Here is a 26,285-nt window from a genome sequence, read left to right on the forward strand (position 1 = left end):
TAATCGGTTTGGTTCAAACACACAACATGTGAAGATCGAAACCGAACAAAAATAAAATAAAATCGAACCAACTTTGCTTCAAACCCTAGCGGATTGGCTTGCGTTGCGTAAGGTTCCTCTTATTCATCTTCTCCATCTCCGGTGACCCAGTTCGTTTGAAAGTCGAACCTTCAACCCTAGCCCCTGTTCTTGCTAAAAGAATATCTGTTCTTCATCTACTCCACCCCTGGTGACCCAGTAAATCGCCTTGTTAGCATTCATCTCTTCGTCCGATTGCGAAAAGCAGACTGTCAAGGTGAGTGAAATAAGAATAGTTTTTCGCCTTTTGATTCTTCTATATTTATGGTATTCTTATTATTTTTTTGTAACAAAAGTTCCCGTTCTAGGCAAATTGTATTAGTTTTGGGCATGAATTCAGTATTATTTCTGTTTAACTTCTTCAGCTTAAGAATATTTGAAAATTTTCTCCGACACTGATCAGTTTGATAGTCATTCCTACTCTTGTTCTCCCCCTGTTTATTCTTTTATAGTTTTATTCCATGTGTGATACAAATATTTGTCAAGTTGTTCTTGTGAGTGCAATATGTTTTTTACTCCTTTGAGGTATATACGTCTGATGATTGTGTTTTGCAAATTGAAGAAATTTTCGATCCTTAAGAACTTAATCAGTCCATATCCTGTAGAACTTGCTTAATATCTAGTTGATCCTTCATCCCTCTAGTGATTGTGATGCTCTCTTCATCCGTCCAGCTACTTTTGCTTCGTCGCCTCTCTTGTCTATTGCTTCCTTCATTTCTAAGCTATTATGGCTTCCTTCATTCATTTAGGGAGAGCTACTTTTATTATTTTTGTTGAAACGAGAGTTACTCTAATTTGAGTGTTAATTTGCCCTATATCTTATGCTTGTATACTCTTTGTCTCTACTCCTCTTTATCTGTGAATTGTGATAAATTATCTAGTATTGGAAAATAGAACATAATTTCTCATTTTTTTAATGCATAAAAGTTTGCATAAATGACCAAAAAAAAAAAAAAAAAAAAAAGAAAAGAAAGAAAAAAAAAAAAAAAAAAAAAAAAAGAAGAAGTTGGGTCAACCTGTCAAGTTTAGCGTAATCCATGGTTTATCAGACCCCTTTATAAGTTTTTCTTGGATTGAAACATGAAAAAAGTGTTTCTTCTTCCTACAGTTAAACTATATTCTGGCAAGTCCAACAAGGTTTGATTCACCTATCTCTTGAAGCTGATCTTGTAAGCTTTGAGATCTATCGAAAATTTGTCTTTGATCTTTTGTGAGTATGTCTGGTTTTTGTACAACTCTCTTTTGTTTAGGGCTTCTTTGGTTTGGTCTCGTGTTACCTGATTTGGATCTGTGCTTATGTGTTTAATTGCATATGTAATCTACATATAAAAATGTGTAGAACTATTGGTTTTGTAATTGTGAAAAAGGAAAACAGTACAACTTGAGCTTAATTTGATATTTTTGACAGTTGTTACTTGTAATGTCCACAGATGCACTGAAATTAAAATATGAAAAACAGAGAGTAGGGATCTTGGCCTATTGGGAGCCCAGGAGGTAGCCGACTTAAAAAAACTGTTAACCTCATCTGATTGTTATATCTATAATTATCCATGTTATTTATTGCACATATGTACTAGCTTTCATAGGTTTTTGCCTCTGCTTTAATTATTTATTGAATGTTATTGAGCACCTCTGCTGTTATACCTATAGCTATCGCCTTTGATTCCATTTAAAACTTCATTTATTTTTTACACAATCTGCTTTAAGCCAAGTCTTTTAGTTCATACACTTACTTTTCACAGTTATGTTACCAAGTTTTCATTTTCATTGTCTTCCAATTCTCAGCTGCCACAATTTAAAGAAGAAAATAAAATGAAGAAGTATGGTTTGCAGCTTAGAGCTCCGCCATCACAGCAGAAGAAGCAGCCGACAAGACCTTCCATCCCCCCACCTGGATTTTTTGATGATGATGAAGATGATGTGGAAAAGGAGATTGCTCGGCAGGCTACCAAAAACAAGTCACTTAAGGATGTGAGTAAGCCTTCTATTATTGTTATTTTTCTTCACTCTCTCTACCCACTTTTCTCCTTGTTTAATATCTTGTTCATTTATCTATTGTGTATTCAATTTTGAAGGTTGAGGAGCAGCACAAGAAAGCCTTGGAGGAGGATCCCTTAATCTTTGACTATGATGGCTCATATGATGCAATGAAAGAGAAAATTGCCCGACCTGTTGTACAGGATCGCCAAGAGAGGAAGGTAAGATTATAGATGAAACATGGTGAGATTCCAACGGTGTCTTGGATGGTTGGTTTGTGATAGTGAAGGATCAAAAGTGGTGTGTGAAAGTAGGGCTCATACCAATTGCTAGGGACATAATTGCTTATGGGGCAAGATTTTTTAGATGGGGAATCTTGGCTTTTAACAATGGATGGTAACTTGGATTGAATCTAGTGGGGTACGTGTAGGTGTTGTTGTAGATTTGTAAAGTCTTTCAGAGATATTCAAGTTCTTGAATTTTTTCAAGGGTTGCAAGGACTCAAATTCAATAATTGCTAGTTTTAGGGCTTTTACTTTATTGTAGATTTTTATTTGGGGGGTGGTTAGGGGGTTGATTAATGGGTTTCTCAGGGTTCTGAAAATTCAAGAAAATGATGGAAAAGGGGGTGAGGAAGGTCTGATCTGCAGCTAGCCTAGCTGGAGATTTAGCTCTTCAATGGAGGAGTTGGATTCATGGAACTGTAGGCTGAATCCTCAGCCACAGCAAGTGATCTGGACTTTGGACACCAAATCCTTATATCCACCTTGGTTTTAAACGCCAAGGGTCCAGGACATGGACTGAAACCCCGACACACGTTCAGTTTGGACTTGAAACATCAAAGCAGCACTCTTAAGAGAGTAAACTCAGGAAACTGCAGGAGAGAAATCTCAGAACATCTCCCCTTATTTTTTTAAGTCAGTCACTTGGACATTTCTGATATATTTGACAATTAAATGAGCATCCTTTGCGTTTCTGACATTTACTCTTACCTTCCGTACTATATCCAGCAGCAAAAGGCAAATTTGTTATCGTTGTTATGTATCTACGACCATTGATGCTCCATGCAAATAGCTGGAGTTCTTGTTCTATTTCGATTCAGTTGTACAAGTCTAAAATATAGACAAATCAGTCCTAAGTTAGCCAGGAGTTGGTCAAAGTCATTTATATTTAGCTTGAAGATAGGAGTCAGTTATTCCTATTTCTAGTAGAGTTGGTTTGTGATTTGCTGACGGAGCCCCCTTATTATGCTCCATTGATGGAGTGAGTATCATAGATTTCTTTACTTAATCTTTGCTGATAGCAAGAGTTGTTTGGCTGCTGCTTTTTTCTCCATTGTGGGAACTAGCTTGGTTGTGTCATATCCAGACTGAAGTTGGTATCATCCAAGTCTAAGCTCTTTGGTAAGTCATATCCTGTCTGCTGAAGTTGGGATTGGTGAGTAATATCCAAGGCCGGTTTGACTGTGGAAACATCTTTTACTCCAACCAGTTTTGCAACCATAAAATTACAGTTGCAGATTTAATTGAAGGATCCTGCCTTCTCTTCTTTCTTCCCTTCCTTTTCCTTTTGGTTTGCTGTTTATACCTATCCCATTCAAATCATAAAGTTTCCCAGCCTTATTTTCCATTAGTTTCATAGGTATGTCCCACAAGGAATTCTCCCATGAACAAGCCTATTAAATCCACCTTACAGTGCCTTCCTTTGACAATCTAAATCCTGCAACTTCAGTTGGCATACATTGTGTCCGTTGGAATTTAATCCTATTTTAAGATAATCACCCACCCACTACAGTACCTTTCATCTATCCAAACCCCAGCCTCAAAAGCTGCTAATTACCCCCACCGACTTTGACTTCCTAATCTTCTAAACTACCCTAAAAGTTGGGGATCACAACCAGCCATCCGAACTGATACTAATTTGGATCAGATCCCCTATTCCACCCCTTATCACTATTATTAATTTTGTTGCCCCATCTAAGAACCAAAATCCTTCTCCCTCTTAAACACCCAAAATCCGTAAGAGTGTTGGTTCTGGTTTGAAGATCTTGACATTGGCCCTTAATCCTACTGAGGCTACATCACCTTTGGCTTCCCAAACACTGCAAAACACCTCTGAAATATTTACACCAATGTACTGTTGCCAACAATGACAACTATGCCCTAGTCCAACATAGCATTTGTCAACAGGTTTGATGTGAATTGGACAACTACTGCTTTAATTCAAATAGGGGCTGTAACATGCTACACTTCATAATAAATGAGCATCTTTTTGCCGGTACATTCGGCTTTTACGATTGCACAGAGCAATGACTCTTCTTGATCCTAACCAGTAGCTTTTACGATTGCACAGAGCGACGACTCTTCTTGATCCTAACCAGTAGCTTTTACGACTGCACAGAGCGACGACTCTTCTTGATCCTAACCAGTAGTGTGGCAACCCACTTCCCCAGATTCAATTAAGTTTAATGCAAATGTGGGATGCTTGAACTAAGGCAGAAACTAAATAACTGAACCAAGATGTGTGTACACCTATGGAATTGTTAAGAATCAGACAACAGAAAACGACCGGATATCCTTGGAAAATTCTGAAACTAGATAAATCCAGGTCAGATGGACATAGTGGAGCTAGGGGTCGCCTGATTAAATGTTGTCAAGGCGTTGCTTCGTATCCAGGTCCCTCCAATGCCTTGGGTCGTCTAAACACAGTGACAACCATGATCGTTGCTGTTTTAGTTGATTTATTTGGACCTTACAGAGAATTCCAACAGAACCAGATGTTACTTGTGATCAATATCTCAACAGCTAAAATACTAATTTTAGTTAGTGGTAAAGAGAATTTTAAAAAACAAAAGGAAAACCTGGATAGAAGAGAAAATGATACAAATTTGTAGAACGAAGGAACAAACTGGAAAATGAAAAGAAGAACATGAAAGTTTGTGAGCTAGTATCACAGAATTTTCTTATTTAGATCCAAACCCTTACTTTCCCAAAAGACTACTAAAACCAGAAACTTCCAAGGATTTACTTCATATAAAGAAACCCACCAGCTCCGAAATTTGGCCCCAAACTGAATCTTCACATTTTACTACTGTCGCCCCCCCTTCCCCAAGAAGGATGAAATTCAAGTGTGATATTTTTTATGCTGACATATATTTTGCAGGCGGATTCTTGATGCCGGTTGTATCAGATTTAAGGCATCACTAAATATTTAGATTTTTTACTGTTCAGTTAGCTCTTTATCAGATTGAATTGGGTCAAAACCTCATTGGTTTGCTCTATTCCAGCTCTCAGGCCTGAAAAAGATCTGAAGTACATCCAATCCATTTCAGGTTTAAGAAGCATTTTGTAGGGATCACCTTGCAAAAGAAATATTCTCCTTGAGCTTCTGTACTGATTCCTCTGAGAAAATATAAACTTTTCCCCTAAAAGTCAAAATTGTGCTTTTCTGACTTTCTGTAAATTGGTGACTTCGTGCAGTATATAATTTCTACTTTGAATATACTAAATGAATTGAGGACAACTAGATAGAAAGCTTACTCACTTATCTGATAACCATCCAAATAGTCCTTCCTTCGAAGTACTTGGGCTTAGCTGAATGAGTACTCGTTCACAGCTGGTATTATTGTATCTTTTGCCTTTAGATTGTCAATAGAGGATCATTCTGATGTATATGAATGCCATTCTTTCCTACTTTAATACTTTTGAGGTTCTTGTGTTACATTGGTTGAAAATTTGTACCCTAATCTACTTACCCTTTACTGTAAACCTGATGGCCCCTAGCGTTACTACCTTTTGGATTTGTTGATAAAGCTTTCTAAGACATCTCCCACCTTGAAACTGGACTTTTTGCCCATTCAGGGAGGTCTCTGACTATTTATTCTTTTCTGTTTTTTTTTTTTTTTTATTCTTTTTGCTTTCTATGGATGCTCTGAGGTGTAGAGCCCCAAGTAAAAGCCTGCCTATGTGATCAACTACGTACAGTTTCTTTATTTTTTCTGTTTAATCGGAAAACGGAAAAAAAAAAATTTATTGTAATATTATCTAAGGATGCAACCCAAGTTGAGGATAATTTGTTGAATTTTGATTTAGTCAATTGTGAATTTAATATTTCATCAACATATGTTACAAAAGAAGATCATGTAAAATGCCTTTGCCATTATGTGAACATTCTTACTATGAGTTCCTTTTTAATCTCTAGGAAATGAGAGAGAAAATTATTGCATGCAAATTTAAAATATATTGTTTTTAGTTTAGCGATAAGTGCTGTTTATGTGGTAAGGAAGAGTGAGCAGCAAGGCTCATGTTTAAATAGAGCTTGCAGTTATCTGTCCTCATACAGTTGTCCCCTTTCTGTCACAGCCAAAATATATTCATGCGCTAATGGAGAAAGCTAAAGAACGAGAACGGATACATGAGATAGTATATGAGAAAAAGCTTGTGAAGGAACGAAGCAAAGAGGACCACCTTTTTGCAGGCAAAGATAAGTTTGTCACAAGTGCTTATAAAAAGAAACTTGCAGAACAGGCAAAATGGATGGAGGAAGAACGGTTGCGTGAACTTCGAGAAGAAAAGGATGATGTAAGTGTTTTTTGCCTTTCCATCCTTGTTTGATCTCTTTATGTTGAACTCTATTGAACAGGGTAAGGTACTCTGTTGTAGACATGTAAATTGGCTTATTGAATGGACAGTAATCAATGTGTACCAAATGTAATTTTGTGGATCTGTTGATGCGTGTGCATGGTTGTGAAGCTGGCTAGGCAACCAACCCAAGGGGTTGGAGGTGCTTGATGACGAAGGTACTACCTATGAATGCATTAATGATAATATGTAGGGAAATTTTCTATCGCTTCCCTGAACTTTAATTCTATTGACTGAAACTTCCTTGCCAGAAGTTTTATCTCTGATTCTCGTAGAAATGTTAACTATTACCTCTTCTTCCCTGCTGTTATTTGCAAATGGCAGAATTGCCCTTCTTTTAACTCATCATCTGTTAGTTTCCATGACTCTTTATCATTTTTGTCTTTTTATTCTTTCCATTAACCCTTTAAGAATTTTCTTCATTTTCCTCCTCCATAAACTGTTCCCACACCACACTCATGCTGCAGCCCTGTAATCACCCCCATCAATACCCCCTTATTTTTCTTCTCGCCACACACATTGGAAATTTTAGTTAAACTAATTTCATTGATACATGCATCTTTTACCAATCTCACTATGGATAATAGTGGTTCCTCTTGTGAGAAGCGCAAGGAGCCAATGCAGAAGATGGCTCACCACTTCTCAAGTCTTTCCATGATGCCTCCTTTCTTCCTTCTTAATAAAACTTGATTCTCTCTACAAATATCCACCAATGTCAATAACAATATCCTCTCCTAAAATTCTATTCACGACAACCATTATATCCCTTAGATGTTACATGGGCTTATAGCTTTAATCTTAACACCTTCCACGATGGAGTAAGGGTGAAGTCATAGGATCTTTAGGAATCACCACTGCCATATGATCAATCAAGAGCTATGTGGAAGCTACCTAAGGGCTACATTCAAGGATTTTGTGGTACCTTCAGACCACCTCTATGTGTAGCTTTGATAGACTGAAAGGGGCTTTACTAGGTTTTATAACTTAAGCTAATTTCAGTTTCAAAATTTTAGTTTATTAGTTAGAGATTGGGTTCACCAAAAAAAAAAGGTTAGAGATTAGGTGTTTTAGTAGAACTAGAAGTTCAAGTTCTACAAAGCAAATAAGTTTTTCTCCCTCTTTATTTCCTTCCTATTTATAGACAACTATTAATATTTGCATTTCAATTTGATTATTATGTTTTTGAAGTCGTTAATCATACATGGTTATTATTTAGTGAATATTGTTGAGACAAACACCAAGAAATCACGAATTGAAATAGAAAGAAAACAAAAGAACGTAGAGATTTAACGTGGTTCACACACAAATGCAGTGTGCTATGTCCATGAGTGAAGAAGAAGAACTTTCCTCTTTGTAGAAGAATAATAGAATGGAGATCTCTCAACCAATCGCTAAAACAGCGTTACAAGAACTCTCACCCAAAGCCATTAGGCAAAAATCCCAAATTTCACAATGACCTCATAAGAGAACATAAGGTACATACTATAGATTTTAATCGGGTAAAAGCCTTGAAATGGTCGGCAATCCATCGGGTTGGGTTGTACCGTACCATAAGGGCTATGCCTCCGCATCCACCATAAACCGAGATTAGTGGTGGGCTCCGAGGAGTCAAGCCCCTCTGCTTCCATCACAAATGTCATTTAGGTTGGGCACCAAAATATGTTAGTGCGCGTCCATCTTTGAAGTTGGATACAAGAATTAGGGTCATAGTATAACAAAGCTCATGTCCAAGTAAAATTCACCAGGAGGCAGTGAAATTGATACCTAGGTATTTGAAGGAGACCTTGGTGTTTGTTTGGAGTTTAGGAGGAATGGTGTCAGATTAACAAGTTATGTTGATTCAGATTATGCAGGTGATCTTGACCAAAGAAGGTCACTCACTAGAGATGTGTTTACCTTGGGAGGTTGTGCAATCAGTTGAAAGGCTACTTTATAGGCTATAGTTGCATCATCTCTTACAGAAGCTATATAGCAGTGATTGAAGTAGTTAAAGAAGCTATTTGGCTTAGAAGTTTGATTAGACTCATTAGAGAATTTTGTATGGTTCAGGGGGTGGCTGTTGTCAATTGTGATAGCCAGAGTGCTATTCATTTCACTAAAGATCATGTGTATCATGAGATGGCTAAACATATTGTTGTTCAGTATCACTATGTTAGAGAGGTAGTTGCTGAAGTCAATATCCAGCTGTTGAAGATTGGTATTGAAGACAACCTAGCTGATATGTTGACAAAGCCTTTATGTATTGCTAAGTTCGAGCATTGCTTGAACCAGATTGGTGTTGGTTGCATTAGAGCTTAGCCCATGAAGGGGCTATTGGAGAATATGAAGATTATGCAGTTTTGTGGGAGAATTCAGGTCCAGGTGGAGATATGTTATGTTATGACCCAAATTCTGGCACACGACTCCAAAAGATGGACTTGCACTAACATACTTTGGTGGGCTACCTGACCTGATGGATCAACCCGTTTACACGATTAAAGTCTATATATGTACCTTGTGTTCGCCTATGAGGCCAATGTGAGATTCGGGATTTTCTCTTTAGGGTTTTGGGTGAGAGTTCTTGTAACGTCATTCTGACGATTGGTTGAGAGATCTCCATTATGTTCTTCTTCTACATGGTGGAAAGTTCTTTTTCTTTGCTCGTGGAAAGAACACACAACATTGGTGTGTGAACCGCATTAATTCTTCATGTTCCTCTCATTTTGTTTCTGTTTTAATTTGTGATTTCTTGGCTTTCACCTTAACAAATACTAATATAATATGTGGACAACTGGACATGATTTAAAGTATGTATGATGGTACAATAATGAGTGCAAGAACTGTGGGGGGTCAAGGAGATGAATTCCCATTTACATTTGGTTTACATCAAGGATCAGCTTTAGGCTCTTATTATTATTATCTCTCTCTCTCTTTTTTTTTCTTTATTATTATTATCTCTCTCTCTCTTTTTCTTTTCTTTTCTTTTTTATACATTTATTGGAGGGTGCTTTAACTAAATTTGAGATGGGGTTTCTTGGTTTATTCCTTCTGCTGATGATATTGTTCTGGTGGATGGCACAAAAGCAGAGATTAATGCCAAGTTCTGAATAATGTAGATCAACATGGAACCAAAAGGTTCTATTTCTATTTAGAACAAAGAAACTTAGGAAATGGTGTAAGCATAGTCTAGTGAAGTTCTGTGAAGGATCACGGGGTTTGTCAGACTGAGGGACGTGGAACATGTCAGGGAGGCAAAAGTCTATGGATATGTGTTTGAGGATCATGCTGCCATGCTGGGATCTCTTTAAGAGCCCAAACACCTACCACTTGTTCCACATATACTCTGACTCAGAGATCCAACCCACCTCTGGCCAGGCATTTTCATGGTCCTATGGACATCTCTCCAGTGGTGGAAGTGGAACTATCTACCTGTTGATGGGGTTGTACTATGACATAGGCTAGGCATATTGGGTTTAACTTTAACAGCAACCTAGGAAAGCAATTGGTAGCGTTGCTAGTGAACATGAGGAAAATTGGATTAACTCACCCTAAAGTATTTCTCTCTTTTGTATCATCCTTATTCTTTCTGCTCATGGGTGTATGTTTGTTCAAAACTTGCTAGCTGTGCATTTATTCTAAAGAAAAGAGTTGTTCAGTATTAGGATCCCAATTTTCTACCTTTTAGGTAGCTTTCCGATAATAACAATTGGTATGAGAACCTAGCTTTCTTCTAAAGGATCAAATGAATCTGAAGAGTGAGATTTCTTAGAAAATTTGGTTTTGGTCAGACTGATCGTTTTTCTACCACCTGTCCTTAAGCTTTCAACAGGCAAACCTTCAACTATTGGAAGACATCGATGAGGTGTTGCTTGAAAGTACCTTTACTGCAGCTGCTGGGATATCCTCCAATTTGGGAATGAAGTACCCACTGACAACATTGGAGGAATAATCATGCCAAAGCCAAAGTACAAGTGGACAAACAATGAGAGGAAGGTTCCTGCCTTTTGACTCTTAAGGCACTCACTGCTCTCATCTTCAATCTAAACCTTGCGGAGTTCAACAATGTGTCAATCTAAAATTCAAAAGCAGAATTGAAGGCACTGAACATAGCACATTAAAGTATGATGTAACCAGCCACGAACATTCGAAGAGAGGCCGAAAGAAAGCCTAGGGCAGCAGCCCCTTTCCTGCGGCACCTCCATGAAGGCCGAACTGTGGCCAAGGACAAGGTCATTTTGCCCCCTTATTTGGAGTCCTAATGGGTCTAGTTAAATGTAGAATAATTTTGGGAGCCCATGTCTACTTTTATTTTGTTATTTGAATCCTTGTTTGGCAAGTTATGCTAGATTCCTTGTCTAAGTAGGAATCAGTTTAATTGTTAACTTAGTTCAATTAGGACTCTCTATTTGTTGAGTCCTAGTAGGTTTTCGAGTTAGAGGAAACCCTGATAATCAAGTAAGCTATCAACCCACCCCTGCCCTATCTCCTATTCCTTCTCCTTTCTCCTTGTTGAGAAACACAATTTTGGTAGAATGGCTTGAATAGATCAATGTTATCTCAAGCCCTCTATTTATAATAAAGTGGAATGAACACTATTACATAAATACCTTTACTTGGGTAACAAGAAATAGAAAATTACATGAACAAAAACTCTAATAGAGTTAAACTTCTAGTAGAACTCAACCAACACTCCCCCTCAAGTTGGGTATAGATAGTAGTCATGCGCAACTTGCCTACAATAGGAAGGAAATCTCCTTCCTTCAAACATTTAGTGAAAATATTTGCCATTTGGTCTCCAAACCTCAAAAAAGGCGTGTAGATGAGCCCTTGTTCCAACTTTCCTTTGACAAAGGACTTGTCAATTTCAATGTGCTTAGTTCAATCATGTTGCACAAGATTATTGGCGATACTAATGGCAGCCTTGTTGTCACAATATAGCATCATAGGGTTTGGAACTTGGACTCTAATATCTCCTAGCTAGCATTTCAACCATAGTAGCTTACAAACTCCACGAGCCATAGCTCTATATTTAGCTTCGGTACTGGATAAAGCTTCCGCATTCTATTTCTTACTCCTCCAAGTAATTAGATTACCTCCAATAAAGGTACAATAAACTGAAATTGACTTCTTGTCAGGAGATTTAGCCCAATCTGGATCAGTGTATGCTTCTACCCTTAGATTATCAATGGGTGGTAAAAGTATTCCTTTTCCAGGAGTTCCCTTCAAATACTGCAGTATTCTGGTAACAATCTTTATATGAGCTAAATATAGATCATGCATGAACTAACTCACTATCCCCACGGCATAAGCAATGTCTAGCCTGGTGTAAGACAAGTAAATAAGCTTCACTACTAGCCTTTGATATCTTCCTTTGTCTACTGGTTCTCCCTCTTTTTCCTTAAGTTTAGTTCTTGCCTCAATAGTGGTGGCAACTGCTTTGCACCCCAACATTCCCACTTCTGATAATAAATCTAGGACATACTTTATTTGGGATAGGTATATACAATTATACCCTTATTTGATTAAGCCATTTCAATCCCTAGGAAGTACTATAATTTCCCTAGATCTTTAATCTCAAATTCTCTGCCAAGAAAGTCCTTCAACCTTTGAATTTCCTCACCATCATTCCCTGTGATGACAATATCATTCACATAAACAATGAGAAGTATGATATTGGTACTTGACTTCTTAACAAATAGTATATGATCAGCATTGCTTTGCTTGTACCCAATAGAGGTCACTGCCTTCTGGAGACATCCAAACCAACATTTAGAATATTGTTTTAACCCATAAATTGACCTTTTCGCCCAACTAACTCTCCTTGCAGTATTATCATTGGAGAAACCATGTGGAATTTCCATATAGACTTCTTCCTCCAACTCCCCATGTAAAAAGGCATTCTAGTTGGTGCAAGTTCCAGTCTTTGTTCACAACTACAGACAACAGAACTCTGACATTGTTTAGTTTCACAATAGGGGCAAAAGTCTCTTGATAATCAATCCTCATAGGTCTGGGTAACCCCTTTGCAACTAGTCTAGCCTTTAACCTACTGACCGATCTATCCATATTTTGTTTAACCACAAACACCCTTTTGCAACCCATGGGTTTTTTCCCTGGAGGAAGTGTAACCAGTTCTCGAGTATTATTTTTCTTCATTGCCTGCATTTCCTCTACCATAGCTGCCTTCCATCTCTTATCAACATAGGCTTCCTGCCAACTTTTAGGAACATAAATAGAGGATAGAGAGGATATAAAAGCATGGTAAGAGTCAGACAAAGAGTCATAAGAAACATATTTAGCTATAGGTAGCTGAGTACAAGATCTAACTCCTTTTCTAACAGCAATAGGAAGATCAGAAGAAGATACCTTATGGGGGGGGGGGGGGAACAATAGAATCTGATTCTGGAGTAAGGGACTAAAGTGGTAATGTGTCACCTTTCTCCACCTGTTTTTGCCAGTTGTAATTCTTCATCTGATAAGTCTGCACCTCTTTATTTTGGTCAATCTTATTTTGAAAGACCTCAGTAGTGTGCCTAAAAAAAGTGGTCTCCCCCTAACCAAGTTCTTCATATGGTTCAAAAAATGGAGGGGGAGAATTAGAGTCCTTAGGTATACTTGCCAAAGTCTCCCCCTAGTTAAGAAAACTCTTCTTAAACTCCTAAGTTGTATTGTGGTAGTGTGTGGGAGTATATGTGTTTGATAGGAAAGTCTAGAGTTGAAAAAAAAAAACACCTCTCCTCTAGGACTCCCCTTAGAGAAGTGTATAGCAAGGGCAAGACTCATTAAAAATTACATCGATGGATACAATAGTTTTCCTGGAAGGAGGACAATAACATTTTTACCCTTTCTGAGTAGCAGAATACCCCAGAAATATGCAGCATAGGTGTGGGGAGCCAGCTTACTCTAGTAGGCTGTGATTTTGGCATAACACACACATCCAAAAACCTTGAGGGAAATTAAAAAAAAAAAAAAAAAAGAAGAGACTCCCTGGAGAATTTCATTAGGACATTTAAAACCAACTATCCTATTGGGCATCTTATTCATAAGGTAAGAGGTAGTGAGTATAGCATCACTCCAGTATTGGCCAGGGACATTCATAGCAATCATAATTGAATGGGCTATCGTTAGGTTTCTTGGCAAAAGGTTCATAGGGTAAGTAACACCATTTTTTTACGAAAGAGGCCCTTGGAGTTATGGAAAATCACAAACAGATCTTTGAAGATATGTGAAATTATAGACTCACCCTTGGAGATATGCAAAATTACAAATAAGCCCCTGAGAATATGCAAATTTACAAAAGAGACCCTTGGAACATCAGTATATATTTTTAAGTTTTTCTTTATTTCTTTTTAGGCTAATGGAACCGTAGGTTAGAAAGGAAAAAAACAAGAGATGGTTTGGTTAGGGTTGGGCTGGTTTGATCCATGTGGATTCAATGGATTTAATGGGTTTTAAAGTATCGTTTCAAAGAGAAGAAAAACCAGAAGAAGGCGGGAGGAAGAGGAAGGCCGAGATGGGTTCGAGTGTTGGGCGATAGTTTTTTGCAATAGGTGAAAGGACTAGGGAGCAGTTGCAGGTGAAGAAGATGGTGTTAGGTTGTAGTACAGTGGTGGAATTGCAGCTTGAGGTTTTTGGCGATGGAGCAGTTGCAGCGATGGTGGAGGTAGATTTTCGTCAGCGAGAAAGATTGAGATTTTACTCTCTCTTTTTTCTTGTTTTTCTTGTTTTTTCTTCTTTTTTGTTCTCTTCCCTAATCGAAGTTAGGCTCTGATGCCATGTTGAGAAACACGACTTTGGTGGAATGGCTTGAATATATCAATGTGATCTCAAGTCCTTTATTTATAATAAAGTGGAAAGAATATTATTACATAAATACCCTTACTTGGGTAATAAAAAATAAAAAATTACATGAACAAAAACTCTAATAGAGTTGAAATCCTAGTAGAACTCAACCAACACTACTCCTTTCTCCCTCCTTGCTTCCAGCACCTAGAAACCCTTCCCAAAACCCTAAAAACAGTAGCTCGCTATTTCCTCCTCTGAATCCCCCCCCCCCCTCTTGGAATTACCATCACCCCATTTCCCTTGGCCTTTGATCCCAGCATCAGCCCCAATCCTAACCCCCAAACCCTAGTTTCTCATCTCCCTTGTTCCCCCTAATCCCTAAACCCTAGAATCAAATCTGAATTTGAAAAACAATAAATTCAGAATTAGTTTATAGTCAAATACCTCCTTAGAAATCCCTGGCTGAACCTAATTAATACTCACTCCTATGGCGTAGCAACCCCAACTGCATTTAGAAGTCCTTTCCCTATAGCTGCAGGTATAATCAACCCTAATTTTCTGCTGTTTACCTGTGAGTTGCCCTAATAAGCGCTAGCTGCTGAGTTTTAAGAAGGGAAAATTTTCCCAGATGGTCAGATTTTAAAAAAAGATTTGCTCAACAATATATTTTTAATTTTTTTTACTCAAATGGATCCAATTGTTGAAAATAATTACCAAATCCTAAAGATTGTGATCATTTTTTCCGCCAACTAATATTCTACTATGAACTACCCAAAATTACCCTCAAGTCTTTTATATAAAAACTTGTGAGAAGTGCTTACCGATTCCTTCAATCTCTTGGCAATTCTAGGGCCAACAGCATCTTTTCTTTTGTAGCTCTCAGTCCCCCTCTCATTCATCAGTTTCATCATTTGCAATGAAAGACTTGAGGGCTTGGGTAGTAGTTCATGGTAGAATATTAGTTGGGCGGGAAAAATTATCATAAAATTTGGGATTTCGTAATTATTTTCAATTAGGATCCACTTAAATAAAAAAAAATTAAAAATATCTTGTTGAGTAAATATTTTTTTTAAATCTGACCATCTGGGAAATTTTCCCTTTTAAGAATCCTAATTACTGCTGATTCCAATTGAAGTGATCTTGAAGACTGGCCCTAGATTTGAGAGTTATGTCAAGGCATTATTAAAAGATTAGGTCTCCCCACTTGGTGTGTAAATTAATTCCAGGACCCCCAAATGAGGGCCCAAGGGGTTTACCACCACTCTACAGCCCTACCTGCACCCCAGTAATTTTGTCCGGGTATAGGGGTATTTTGGTGATTTTGCTTATTTTTCATGAGTTCAACCTAGGGTTCCATTAGGTGTATTTTTGTGGGACCCTATATCTATTTTTGTTTTCTTATTTGAGTCCATATCTGATGAGTTATTTAAGTGTCCCAAACCCATTTAGTTGGGACAAGGTGATGCAAACCCAAGTTTAGGGTTATCTTCAGGATCTTCTAATTAAATTCCAGCACTTAATTGAGGTCTTTGGAGGCTTCAGTTGATGGGTTTAGGGGGTCTAAAACCCTACTGGAATGAATAAACAGAACTGAAGTTTGGTAGATTTCAAGTTTCAAAATTGAATTTTGAAACTTAGGGTTTCGGCTATGGTTGGGAAGAGGCTAGGGCTTGCTGGTTCTGTGGCTGTTAAGGCTGTTTGATGGTTTTCTGTAGTTCAGAATTGTTCTAAGAAGAAAGGGATGGGAATTGGGAAGTTTCAGAATTTTCCAGAAATTTCGAAATTTCTGCAACTTCTTATCAAAGAAGATGAAGAGCAGAAATTCCCAAACTCAGAAAAGAGGGGCTGGTTAGGGAAAAAGAGGATAGGACTGGCTTCTACAGGCTATTGTGACTCTAGAGAGGGAAGTAAGGAAGGTTTGGGGTTGGGGATGTGGGTTTCCTATTAGGGTTAGGACTGTAAACGTGGGGAAGAAGAAGAGGATGGGAGATGTCTTCTAGGGCTTAGAGAAGGCCTGGAATTTGCAAAGAACTAACGGGGAGGGATGAGAGGGTATTTGCGATGGGATTAGGGCTCCTAAGGTCTGAAGCTAAAGGGAGGGGTTGGGAAGGTTGCAGACTGAAGAGGGGAGTGTAAGGGCTAGGGGAGGGGGTTTAGTTCTTGGTCGATGATGAACTGCAGGAATTTATTGCACTCAGGCTTCTTCATCAGGTAATGAACATGTTAGTGATATTGACATATGCAATCACAAACCTCTCTACTTCACACATCCTATCATAATTCTCTGCAAAACATCATTTCTATCCCACATTCTTGAGTCTTCTTCCTCAAGATGCTTCCAGGACTTGGTTTGTATCCCACATTCTTGAGTCTTCTACCGCTGGTTTTTATCGTGTTCTTGGTTTTAACATGAGATAGAAGAAGACATAGACATGCTCTCTAAATTTATATACGAGGGGCTGACTTATTTTAAGATCCAGAACCTGATTCTATCCCAGCACTACCTTTCATCGTCAAGTTTAATTCTAGAACTACCCTTGCCACCCACTTTTTGGAAGGGAAAAAAAGAAGGGTCTTAAATTTTCTGAAATTCCTGTAAGGGTTGCTAGTTTCTCTTCTTTGAGTCACTTGCACTTGTGTGAACCCAACAATGTTTCCATTTCCCAGGTTCCACATCAAGAAAGGATGGGAGTATACAGCAGCAAAAGGCCAGAGCCATGAAGCCTCTTTAATGGACTATTCTGTTGGGTATGATTCTAAATAAAAGTACTGTCAAACAAATCAGCCTGGTCAATCTCCAAGAGAAGTTTTGCTTGGGAGCAAAGAGAACCTTCCCAATGAGGTTTGAATGTCCCAAAGAACCATCGAACCTAGTTGCCTTGTGTCCAGGCCCTTTGGTGGTTCTAGGCGTGCTGGTGTCGCTTAGGCAATGCCTAGGCACCTTGTTTGGTTTCATCTTGGTTTTCTTCACCCCCTCAGATGCCTTATTGCCTAGATTCCGTGACAACTTTGCCATTCAATGAGTCAGTGACCGGCTAACTGCCATTTTGGAATGACCTTTAATTATAGTACCATGCCAGCCTGTTCTAGTAGAAATCTTGGGCCCCTTAGTAATTGCCTTGAGCTCTGCAACCATGGCTCGTTCTGCCTATTTGGCAAGAATCCCTCTCCTCCCACCCACCTCCAAAATTCCAAATCCCCCCCCCCACCCACCCAAAAATAGGAAAAAAAAAAAAGGGAAGCAAACTAACCCATAAAAGCAAAGGGTGGGTGGGTGGGTGGGGGGATCCTAAATACACCCTCTCCATACCCACTCCATGGTTTGCCTATGTTTTGTTAAATTGCTTTGCCAGAAACAGGAAATGCTACATATATGAGATGCCACCACAGGCAAATTTTGTTGAATTTGAGTTTTAAAGTGTGTCGATGCATTATGAAACTTGTAATTCTTGCTTCTATAGGGACATGCCTTGTTACAATTGGCCATGCTTCTGAGTTACTATGTTTTGTCATTAGATAATTTATTGTGATTCCAATACTAAAAAAAGGGCACACTTGGATCAGGAGGCTTTCCCCATTACAGGGTCCAGGGACATTGTGCAACTGTATCACCATTTGTAAAGCAGCTGTTGCCTGAGACTTGTACCCATGACCACTAGGTTACATGGAGCATACTGTTGCATCAAGAACCACCCCTTTTTTGGCTTCAGTATCTTTCTCACTATACGATGTCTAATTATCGAGTCATTTGGACTTAGGCTAATTGTTGATCTCTTTTTTGCACCACTATTGCAGGTAACAAAGAAGAGTGATATGAGTGATTTCTACTTCAACCTCTCAAAGAATGTGGCTTATGGTGGTGGTAAAACTACTGAACCTGTCAAGACACAGAAGCAAGAAGAAAACACTGAAGTCCACACTTCAGAGAAAGATGCTCTTACAATGACTAAGCCACCTTCAATCAATGACAAAGAGGCAGAGCAAGATGAAGTTGACACTCCTACCGTCTCCGAGAAAAAGTCAGAACCTTTGGATGTGATGCCCCAGCCTGATTCTTCATCACAAGACAATGTTGCAGCAGAAGAACCATTGTCCAACCAAACAAAGCAGGACCATCATAAGAAAACTGAAGATGCAGTGACTGCAGCAAGAGAGCGCTTTTTGGCTCGCAAGAAAGCAAGAGTTGGAAGTTAAAAAACATGTCGTGTGGTGTCCTGTAAAACCAGCATGTTACGGATATTGTAAAATTCTAAATATTGTCAAGAAATATATCTTCTCTTACCATCTCAATCTGGCAGTATCATTTTCTTGGGGATATGAGGGATCGATTCTAAGCAATCTTGTTTTGTCTGATTGGCAGTGCTAAGTTGAAGTTATTTTTCCAAAACAAGCTTGGGTTGAACTCCTCTTCCCAAATCTTATGTAGTTAAAGGTCGACTCCATGTTCAACCAAAAAAGAAAATTGTTGACTCCATGCAACATGTATATACTGGTGCAGGATATTTTAGAAGATTATTTAGTCATAGTTTGTGATGTTGGGCGCGTTTGGTAATATTCTTAAAAGATGTTTTTGACGTTCTTTTGTTCTTTGGGAATGGAATAACGGATTATTAGTGTTTGTTAAAATAGTTTGTTCTTTTGTTCTTTAAAAACAGAGCAGTCATATTTCTGGTAAGTATGGATCATTCAACGGGTATTGGATAACTTCTAGTACAGGATCATTAAATTCTTGGAGCCAAGGAATTGAAGTAGGTTAACACTGCATTGATAACGCTTTCCTAGCTAAAACATTAATAAGAGAATTACGTTGGCAAAAGAAATTTTTATTCTATTGATCTCATTACAAAATATAACTTTCCATTCATATCCCCATCCTGTGGTTCAACTTCTTTAAAGAATTTTGGATTTGTCTTCTGACCCATAATGATGATAATGCAAGTATTCATTGTTAAATCCCTAACTATTTTCCAATCAGGATCATACGTAATATATGTTTTAACTCATCTTTTATACAAGAGCATTCTTAGTGCTTAGGTTGAACATGATTATATCATAGCAAATGATATTTTCATACCTTATAATGCATTGGAGTGTGGATGTGCTTCTAACACATTGGTGACACAGTAAGACGGTAATTCCAAGAAAATCTTGAGTTTGAACCTCTATTCCTACAACACCTTCCCCTGACCTTCCTCCGGATGTCATTAGTGGACCTATGAAACCACCCCCCCAAAAAAAAAAAAAAAAAAAAAAAAGTTATTATGATCAAAAACTTTATATATATATAAAATTATGATATATACAAACAAAAAAAATCCCAAACCGCCCAAACCACTATATATACCTATACCCCTACCTTATATGCTTTCATATCAAAAAAAAATAATTTTATTATTATTATTATGATGATGGCCAAAAAATTGTATTACTATGTGCTAGTGTAAACAACTACAATCTAAATGATGGATCTAATGCAATGTTGTATAATATATTTTACTAAGTTCTTTACTTGTGTCGATTACTAGAATTATTATTAGAAAAACATGTTTAAAATGTTTTACAGATCATGAGATCACAGCATAGGCAAGTATACAAAATTGGAGGTTGATGTGATTGCATTTTCACTTATTGAACTTCTAAATTGTCTACGCCATTCCTGTTTTTCGATATACTCATCATTAAAGCCAATTTATTAGAATTATAACTTTGTTGACTAAGATACTTTTAAATTGAAGTTACACCATATCTCATATCTTACGGGAAATATAAATTTATCTCCAATTCATATTTCTGATCATGCATTCTTATTCTTCGTAATTCTCATTGGTAAAATTCCCTCAGTCTGCCTTTGTTTGCAAAGATGGGGTGGAAAAAAAAATATGTGGGCCTCATGTGTAGTGGTATGAGAGAAAAATAAAAAAGATTTGTAAAAAAAATATTAATTGTGAGTCTCAGATTTTACTATTTCACAAACTCACACATTTTTTAGGTTTTAAAAAAGTTTGGGGTGGAAAAATTAAGTTGCCACATCACCAGACAAGTTTCTAACTTTTCCACCTCAAGCAACCAAACAAATAACAATCTATACTTTTATAGGATTTAAAGGAAAAGTAAGAAAACTTTGTGTTTTTTACAAAAATTTCTTTCCCTTTTTTCCCACCCCACCTTTTTTCCAGCAAACAAACACAGCCTCAAAGAAGTTGACACACACCCCTTTAAAAATTGAATGACGTATGTTGAATAACAAACTAAGACATGATTTATCCAATTTCCAAATTTTCTCTCCTGCTCTCTCTCTTTTTGCCCAATTAAGTAACCCATTTGACTCAAGCAAATTTTAAATTTAGTTATGTATAATTCAAGTAATTAGGGTTTTTGCCTTGTGACCCGTCCAATCATGGTTGTAAAGCGTCACCTAGGTGACGCCTAATCGTCCTGACCCTTTTTTTGATCAAGGTGATCTGGTGTCTCCTTGTTGTTAGCCTTGCTTAGCATTACCTTAATTTTTGTTTCTCTCTATCAACTCGTCTCGCCTCGCTTTATTGCCGTAACAGATGTCCAATATTGTTACATGGAGGTAGTCATCTTTGCCAATTGTTATAGAAAAGAAAAGAATGACAAGAATGATGGTTTTAGGTTTCCAGCACAGACAAAGAATAGGGTATGTCTGTTAACAAATTAATGAAAAAGTGAAAAGAGTTCCTACCTTCTGAAAACATGATTCTAGGGTTTTGCTAGTGGGGTGAGGGACCAAAGGATAACATATTCAAAAGCACCAAAATGGGTCATGATTGAAATCTAATAATACCATAGCAAGGAGAAGCTGCCTCCTCCTCTACCTCTATTAATGCTTTCGCACATTATGAATAAATCAACCAACTAGCATTGCAACCAATAGAGTGAAGCTATAGTTTCTTGAAACCCTAAAACCTTTTGACCCAAGTCCAGTGGGTTCTAGAAGCTTAGATAGAATAAGAGAGAGGGATGGAGATCAACACAAATGATCATTCTTAACTTTAAGCATGGAAAAAATTTTAACTTTTAACTCAGCACCAGTGCTGAGGGATGGAGATCAACACAAATGATCATTCTTAACTTCAAAGTATGGAAGAAATTTTAATTTAACTCAGCACCAGTATTGATGAGCAAGGCAAGCCATCCATCAACATTCCCTCATACCATATTTGCCATCATTTATCTAAAAATTTGAACCATTAGAGAAGATATCATGAATGATTGACCACCTAAGCTACTATTTGTTGTTTCAATAAAAAAAAAACCTTCTTCATACAAAACTCAGTCTATACCCTTGCCTACAATAATCTAACTATCTTCATAAATACTATAAATATTTTATGGGTGAAACAAAACTGATATACAACTGATATACAATATTACGTTAGTATCTCTGCTTCCCATGTCAACTTGGATGCATTCTCATCAATTTCTGGGATGTATTCCTGTTATTACAACATTGGTCAAAGAAAAGAATATGACAAATTAGTTTTATAGATTAGAGAATTCATTTAAATTAACTATTTCTTGGTAAACCCTGTGTTGGTTGAGTGTGTGAGCTGTTTTAAACCAGTCTCAATCATCTTTTTTGGACAGATGAGACTAAGTACCAACTAATGCAATATCATATTATGTCTAAGCATGCACATACTTTAGTTTTTAGGTAAGACATCTATAAATTCAAAAAGGGATCCAATGAAGTGATCTTCTAGGTCTAGGTCAAATTTGGGTTCAATTAAATATGTTTTAATTGAGTCTTAGTTGACTAAACAAGATCAATTAACAGTTAAATACCTCAAGCTCCTTCACTAATTGCTTAGCTGTTGGGGCAGATACGATAATACGTCGTGCAGAAGGCGAGATAAAACCTTCATCTACAGCCTTATCAATGAAAGACAACAAAGAATTGTAGTATTCATCCACATTCAGGAGACCTACCTGCATATATAAACTCTTACTTAATAGTGTATTAAGAACTTATTAAGAACTTAATAACATGATTAGTAAAATGTTTTAGAAGTAACATCAAATTTTATGATGAAGAAAGGAAAAAGAATCTAGTCAAAAGGCAAAAAGATGACAGCTCTACCTCTATCAGCTCTCAAGAAGCAAGAATGAGAGCAAGGAGGGGCCCAAACCCAAAGACCAATGAAGGTGAATAAAGGAGGGTGTGGGGGTTGCATGGAGGGATCAATTAGAGCCAACCACTTGTAAAACCCTGGGGGACCCAGACCATCAGTGAGAGACAAGAAGGCATGTCCATCTAAAACCAAGGATGGTAAATGCCTAAGGGTATAAAAGGGATGAAACCCATCTATCAACAAGGAATGATTTCCTTAGGGACTTAGGTCCCTTGGAAGGATTGACACTTAAACAATCGTAAGATCCAACCCTAATAATGGCTTGTCTAGTCTGATGCTGCTTTCCATTAACATGTATGATATGATGGAACAGAAAGCGAAGCCTCGCAATGGAGCCAATAGGGTCACCATTAAATGTCTTACCCACTCTCTCTGCCTCAAGAAAATTCAGATACTCTTGTTTGTTTGTGGTAGAAACTGAACTGTTAGGACCCCTTTTTTGGGCATTTACATTTTAAGACTTGAGTATATTTTCAAAGCTTTATTATGACAAATAAGTGGGAGAGCCTTACAGGTTTTTGATGGATTCCAAGCTGCGCCCAAGTAATTACTTCAAGCAGTTCTTCAAGAGTTCCATATCCACCTGAAGGCGAAAAAGAAAAGGATAGATTATAGTATAGCTTTTGTGTAACTTGGCAAAGGAATCCAAGCGAAAAGAGATGGATTTCCCAGTGGGATATTTACAGTCTTGATCAAACACACACCAGGAAGGGCAATGAAGGCATCAGCTTGACGAGCCATCTCAGCTTTCCTCTGGTGCATATCAGATACAGCTTTCACTTCTCCAACACTCTCCCCAGTAATCTGCAACTTGCAATCCACCAAATTATTTACAAAATATGAACTTGTTGAAAGAATGCATAAGATTAAGCAAAATTTATTGACAAACTGCTCCTATTAATGAATTTAGTGTCCATTAAAATGAAAATTGTGGCTCTAAAGATCATGGGTTTTTCTAACCAGGAAATTTGTAGTTGACAGTAAGAGTGAATAAGAAGAAAAAAGAATTTCTTATAGTTTCCATACCTCTATGGGCATGAGAGTCTTGGGAATAACCCTACAAAAAAAGCCCATCAAGAATATGTCAGCATCAGTACCACCCATACAGTATCACCATCATTCTTGTTTTTAAAATGAAGATTTCTTTCTTATATTTTTCTTTTTTTCTTTTTTCTTTTTCAATACAAAGGGATAATAAAACAATAGGGAATAATGTCTCACTATACACTTTTCTTTCTTCCAATTGAGTGCTTCTTTCTATTGGTGGAAAAGCATGCAAAAAAAGTTTCTGGAACTTTTGGCCCTTTATGAGCCTTTCTTTCCAAGTGTTTCTCTAGAAGTTGCAGTCTGTACTAACAAGCCTAACATGGCTAAGATCAAAAACTGATTTCACAATTGTGGTTGCCAATCAACAAGATCCTCCACTCAGAACTCCGAAACACTAATGGAAGTTCTTCTTTTTTCTACTTAAAGATCAAAAACCCATTTCTAAGAAACTTCAAAAACCCATCCCAGACCAAGAATGGAAGCTGCTTTCTCCTTCACCCATGAACCCTAAACATCATTTGAAACGGGAAATAAATTAAATTGAGAAAATCTTAGAAGGCATGCATGCAACAAGCTTTTTGCCATACGTGCCAGTGTGAAAATGAGGACCACTGATACTCAGAAACCAAAAACAGAAATCATATAAACAGAAATAGTCCAAAGCCTCCTTGTTTTAAGAGATAAGAAAGAGAAGACAAACCCTAGAACATGACGCCCGCCATCATGAACAGCCTGAGAAACGAGGCCCATTAACCCCACGCTTCCTCCACCATAAACCAAGTCGATTTTTCTTTCCACCTTCGATCACATCGAAATACAAACCCACGTAAGACTTCGTTGAACATAACAAGAACATCAAGAACCACCATCATCAAGACAAGTAACGCTACTAAACAATATTATCTCGTATTGAGACCCAATCAAATGAAAACCCTCATGAAGCAAGTGATAAGTACTTCATGGAACCCATAAATAAAAATCATGAAGGTTTTGTGTTTGTGGAGAAGCCCAAGAGAAGGACATGCTTGGCGAGTCATGATCTAGAGTCATGATCGATATGAAGGATTGAACATTCACTCCCTAGGGAACAGAAATGGCAATGAAACGGGTTTAAAAGATTACCCATTACCCGACCCGATTTATTTGGCAGAAGAACAGAATTCTGTGAGGAAAACAAGGATAACCAACCCGGTTTGCAACGTCATTCCAACCAAGGAATAGCAGAAAGATTTCTTAAGTACCATTTCTCTTCCCTTGGATCATGCAAGAAGGCTGCCAGGAGCAAAACAGGTTTAAAAGCTTTGAAATAATAACCACAGAGAAGAACCTGAGATGGCAACTCAACCCAAGAAGAAAAAGAAAATAGGGAACATAAAGAGAAAGAAACAAACATGAAAAGAGAGATGCACCCACCATAACCTTTCTAAACTGAAAATCCATCAAGCTGACTGGGTATGAGAATGCATGCAAAAAAGAAGTAAGAAAGGAAGTTTTGAATTGATTGCATTACCCATAAAGAATTTTGAATTGCATGGATTTTTGGTGCGATGAGGAGAAGAGAACATACAAATAAAAGAAAAGCTCATTGTTATTACCAGTTCCTTCCCCAACTCAACAGCAGCTTCCTGGTAGCTTGTTTTATTTCCTGAACTGCTTCCACAGAACACACAAATCCTCTTGAACTTAGATTTTCTCTCTTCCATCCTTCTCTCCTTCTGTTCAGCCAGATTAACCATCTCCCTCAGGCCTTGGAGAAGCAAAACAAGGTGGAAGGGGGAAAGTGGGAAACATTAGAACAGAAGATGAGAATTTTTGTACGTATAAAACTCTCCTGCCCCCCCCCACCCCACCCCACAGAAGCCCCACCCTACAGCTAATATACACCCTACTCTACATAAATCATCAGAGGGGACCCCCCAACCCCCCCCCCCCCCCCCCAAAAAAAAAAAAAAACTATTTAATAAAATTAGGTTTTTTTTCTCCCTCTTTTTCTGTAAACATTTTAGTTACTTTCTTAGTTTGGTTAATTTCTCACTTTTCATATGTGAAATATCACTATATATATGGCTTCCCTCCCTCAAATATTTTTTGAAAAAAAATTAAAGTAAAGATGATAAGTTTAAACGACATTCTCAATAATGCCTATTTTCAAATAAAGAAAAAGTTAAATCTAATTAGTGATGAACTCATAATTCTTAAAATATCTCTCTATTTATTCTATTTTTTTCATTTCTATTTATTCTCTCATCTCTCTTCTCTCCTCTTTCCACACACGTGGTTTAGAAAAAACTAATTGTTAAGAGTTTATCCCAAGTCTTCTAACAATCAGGTATTCTCTCACTCTTTCTCTATTTTTCTTCTTTTTTTTTCTTTTTTTTCTATTTTTTTATTTTATTTGAAATTTTATAGTCATTTTATTGTTGAAATCATGTGTTTATGTTGATTTTGTAAGATTTTTTTTATGAAAAACATTAATTAAAAGTAAAAAGTATTTTGTAAGATATCTCTTTGTTAGCATCATCATGCTTTAATTCACCTTTTTTTTTTTTCTAAATAATTTACTAATATTTTTGCAAGGATAAAAATATAATTATTTATATTTTTAATATATGGACCCATATCT

The 26,285-nt window shown here is 37.4% G+C and overlaps 2 protein-coding genes across 2 annotated transcripts; one reads left to right on the forward strand and one right to left on the reverse strand.

Annotated features, from left to right (window-relative positions):
- Positions 1 to 17: 17 nt before the first annotated feature.
- Positions 18 to 19,027, forward strand: LOC149003112 (uncharacterized). Its single transcript, XM_089137046.1, has 5 exons — positions 18 to 295; positions 1,864 to 2,049; positions 2,154 to 2,276; positions 6,417 to 6,635; positions 18,255 to 19,027. The coding sequence occupies exons 2-5, from the start codon at positions 1,891 to 1,893 to the stop codon at positions 18,651 to 18,653; spliced, it is 900 nt and encodes a 299-aa protein (XP_088993172.1). The 5' UTR covers positions 18 to 295; positions 1,864 to 1,890; the 3' UTR covers positions 18,654 to 19,027.
- Positions 19,028 to 21,656: 2,629 nt separating this feature from the next.
- Positions 21,657 to 25,428, reverse strand: LOC149003113 (cytokinin riboside 5'-monophosphate phosphoribohydrolase LOG7-like). Its single transcript, XM_089136766.1, has 7 exons — positions 25,258 to 25,428; positions 24,363 to 24,460; positions 23,642 to 23,672; positions 23,320 to 23,419; positions 23,128 to 23,198; positions 22,269 to 22,412; positions 21,657 to 21,919 (listed from the first exon to the last, which is right to left on the reverse strand). Exons 1-7 carry the CDS (start codon positions 25,396 to 25,398, stop codon positions 21,854 to 21,856), a joined length of 651 nt encoding a protein of 216 aa, XP_088992892.1. The 5' UTR covers positions 25,399 to 25,428; the 3' UTR covers positions 21,657 to 21,853.
- Between the last annotated feature and the right edge of the window lie 857 nt (positions 25,429 to 26,285).

Source organism: Hakea prostrata, chromosome 10 (assembly GCF_041222555.1).
Source record: "Hakea prostrata isolate BN-2017 chromosome 10, UWA_Hpros_2, whole genome shotgun sequence".
NCBI classification, from domain to species: domain Eukaryota; kingdom Viridiplantae; phylum Streptophyta; class Magnoliopsida; order Proteales; family Proteaceae; genus Hakea; species Hakea prostrata.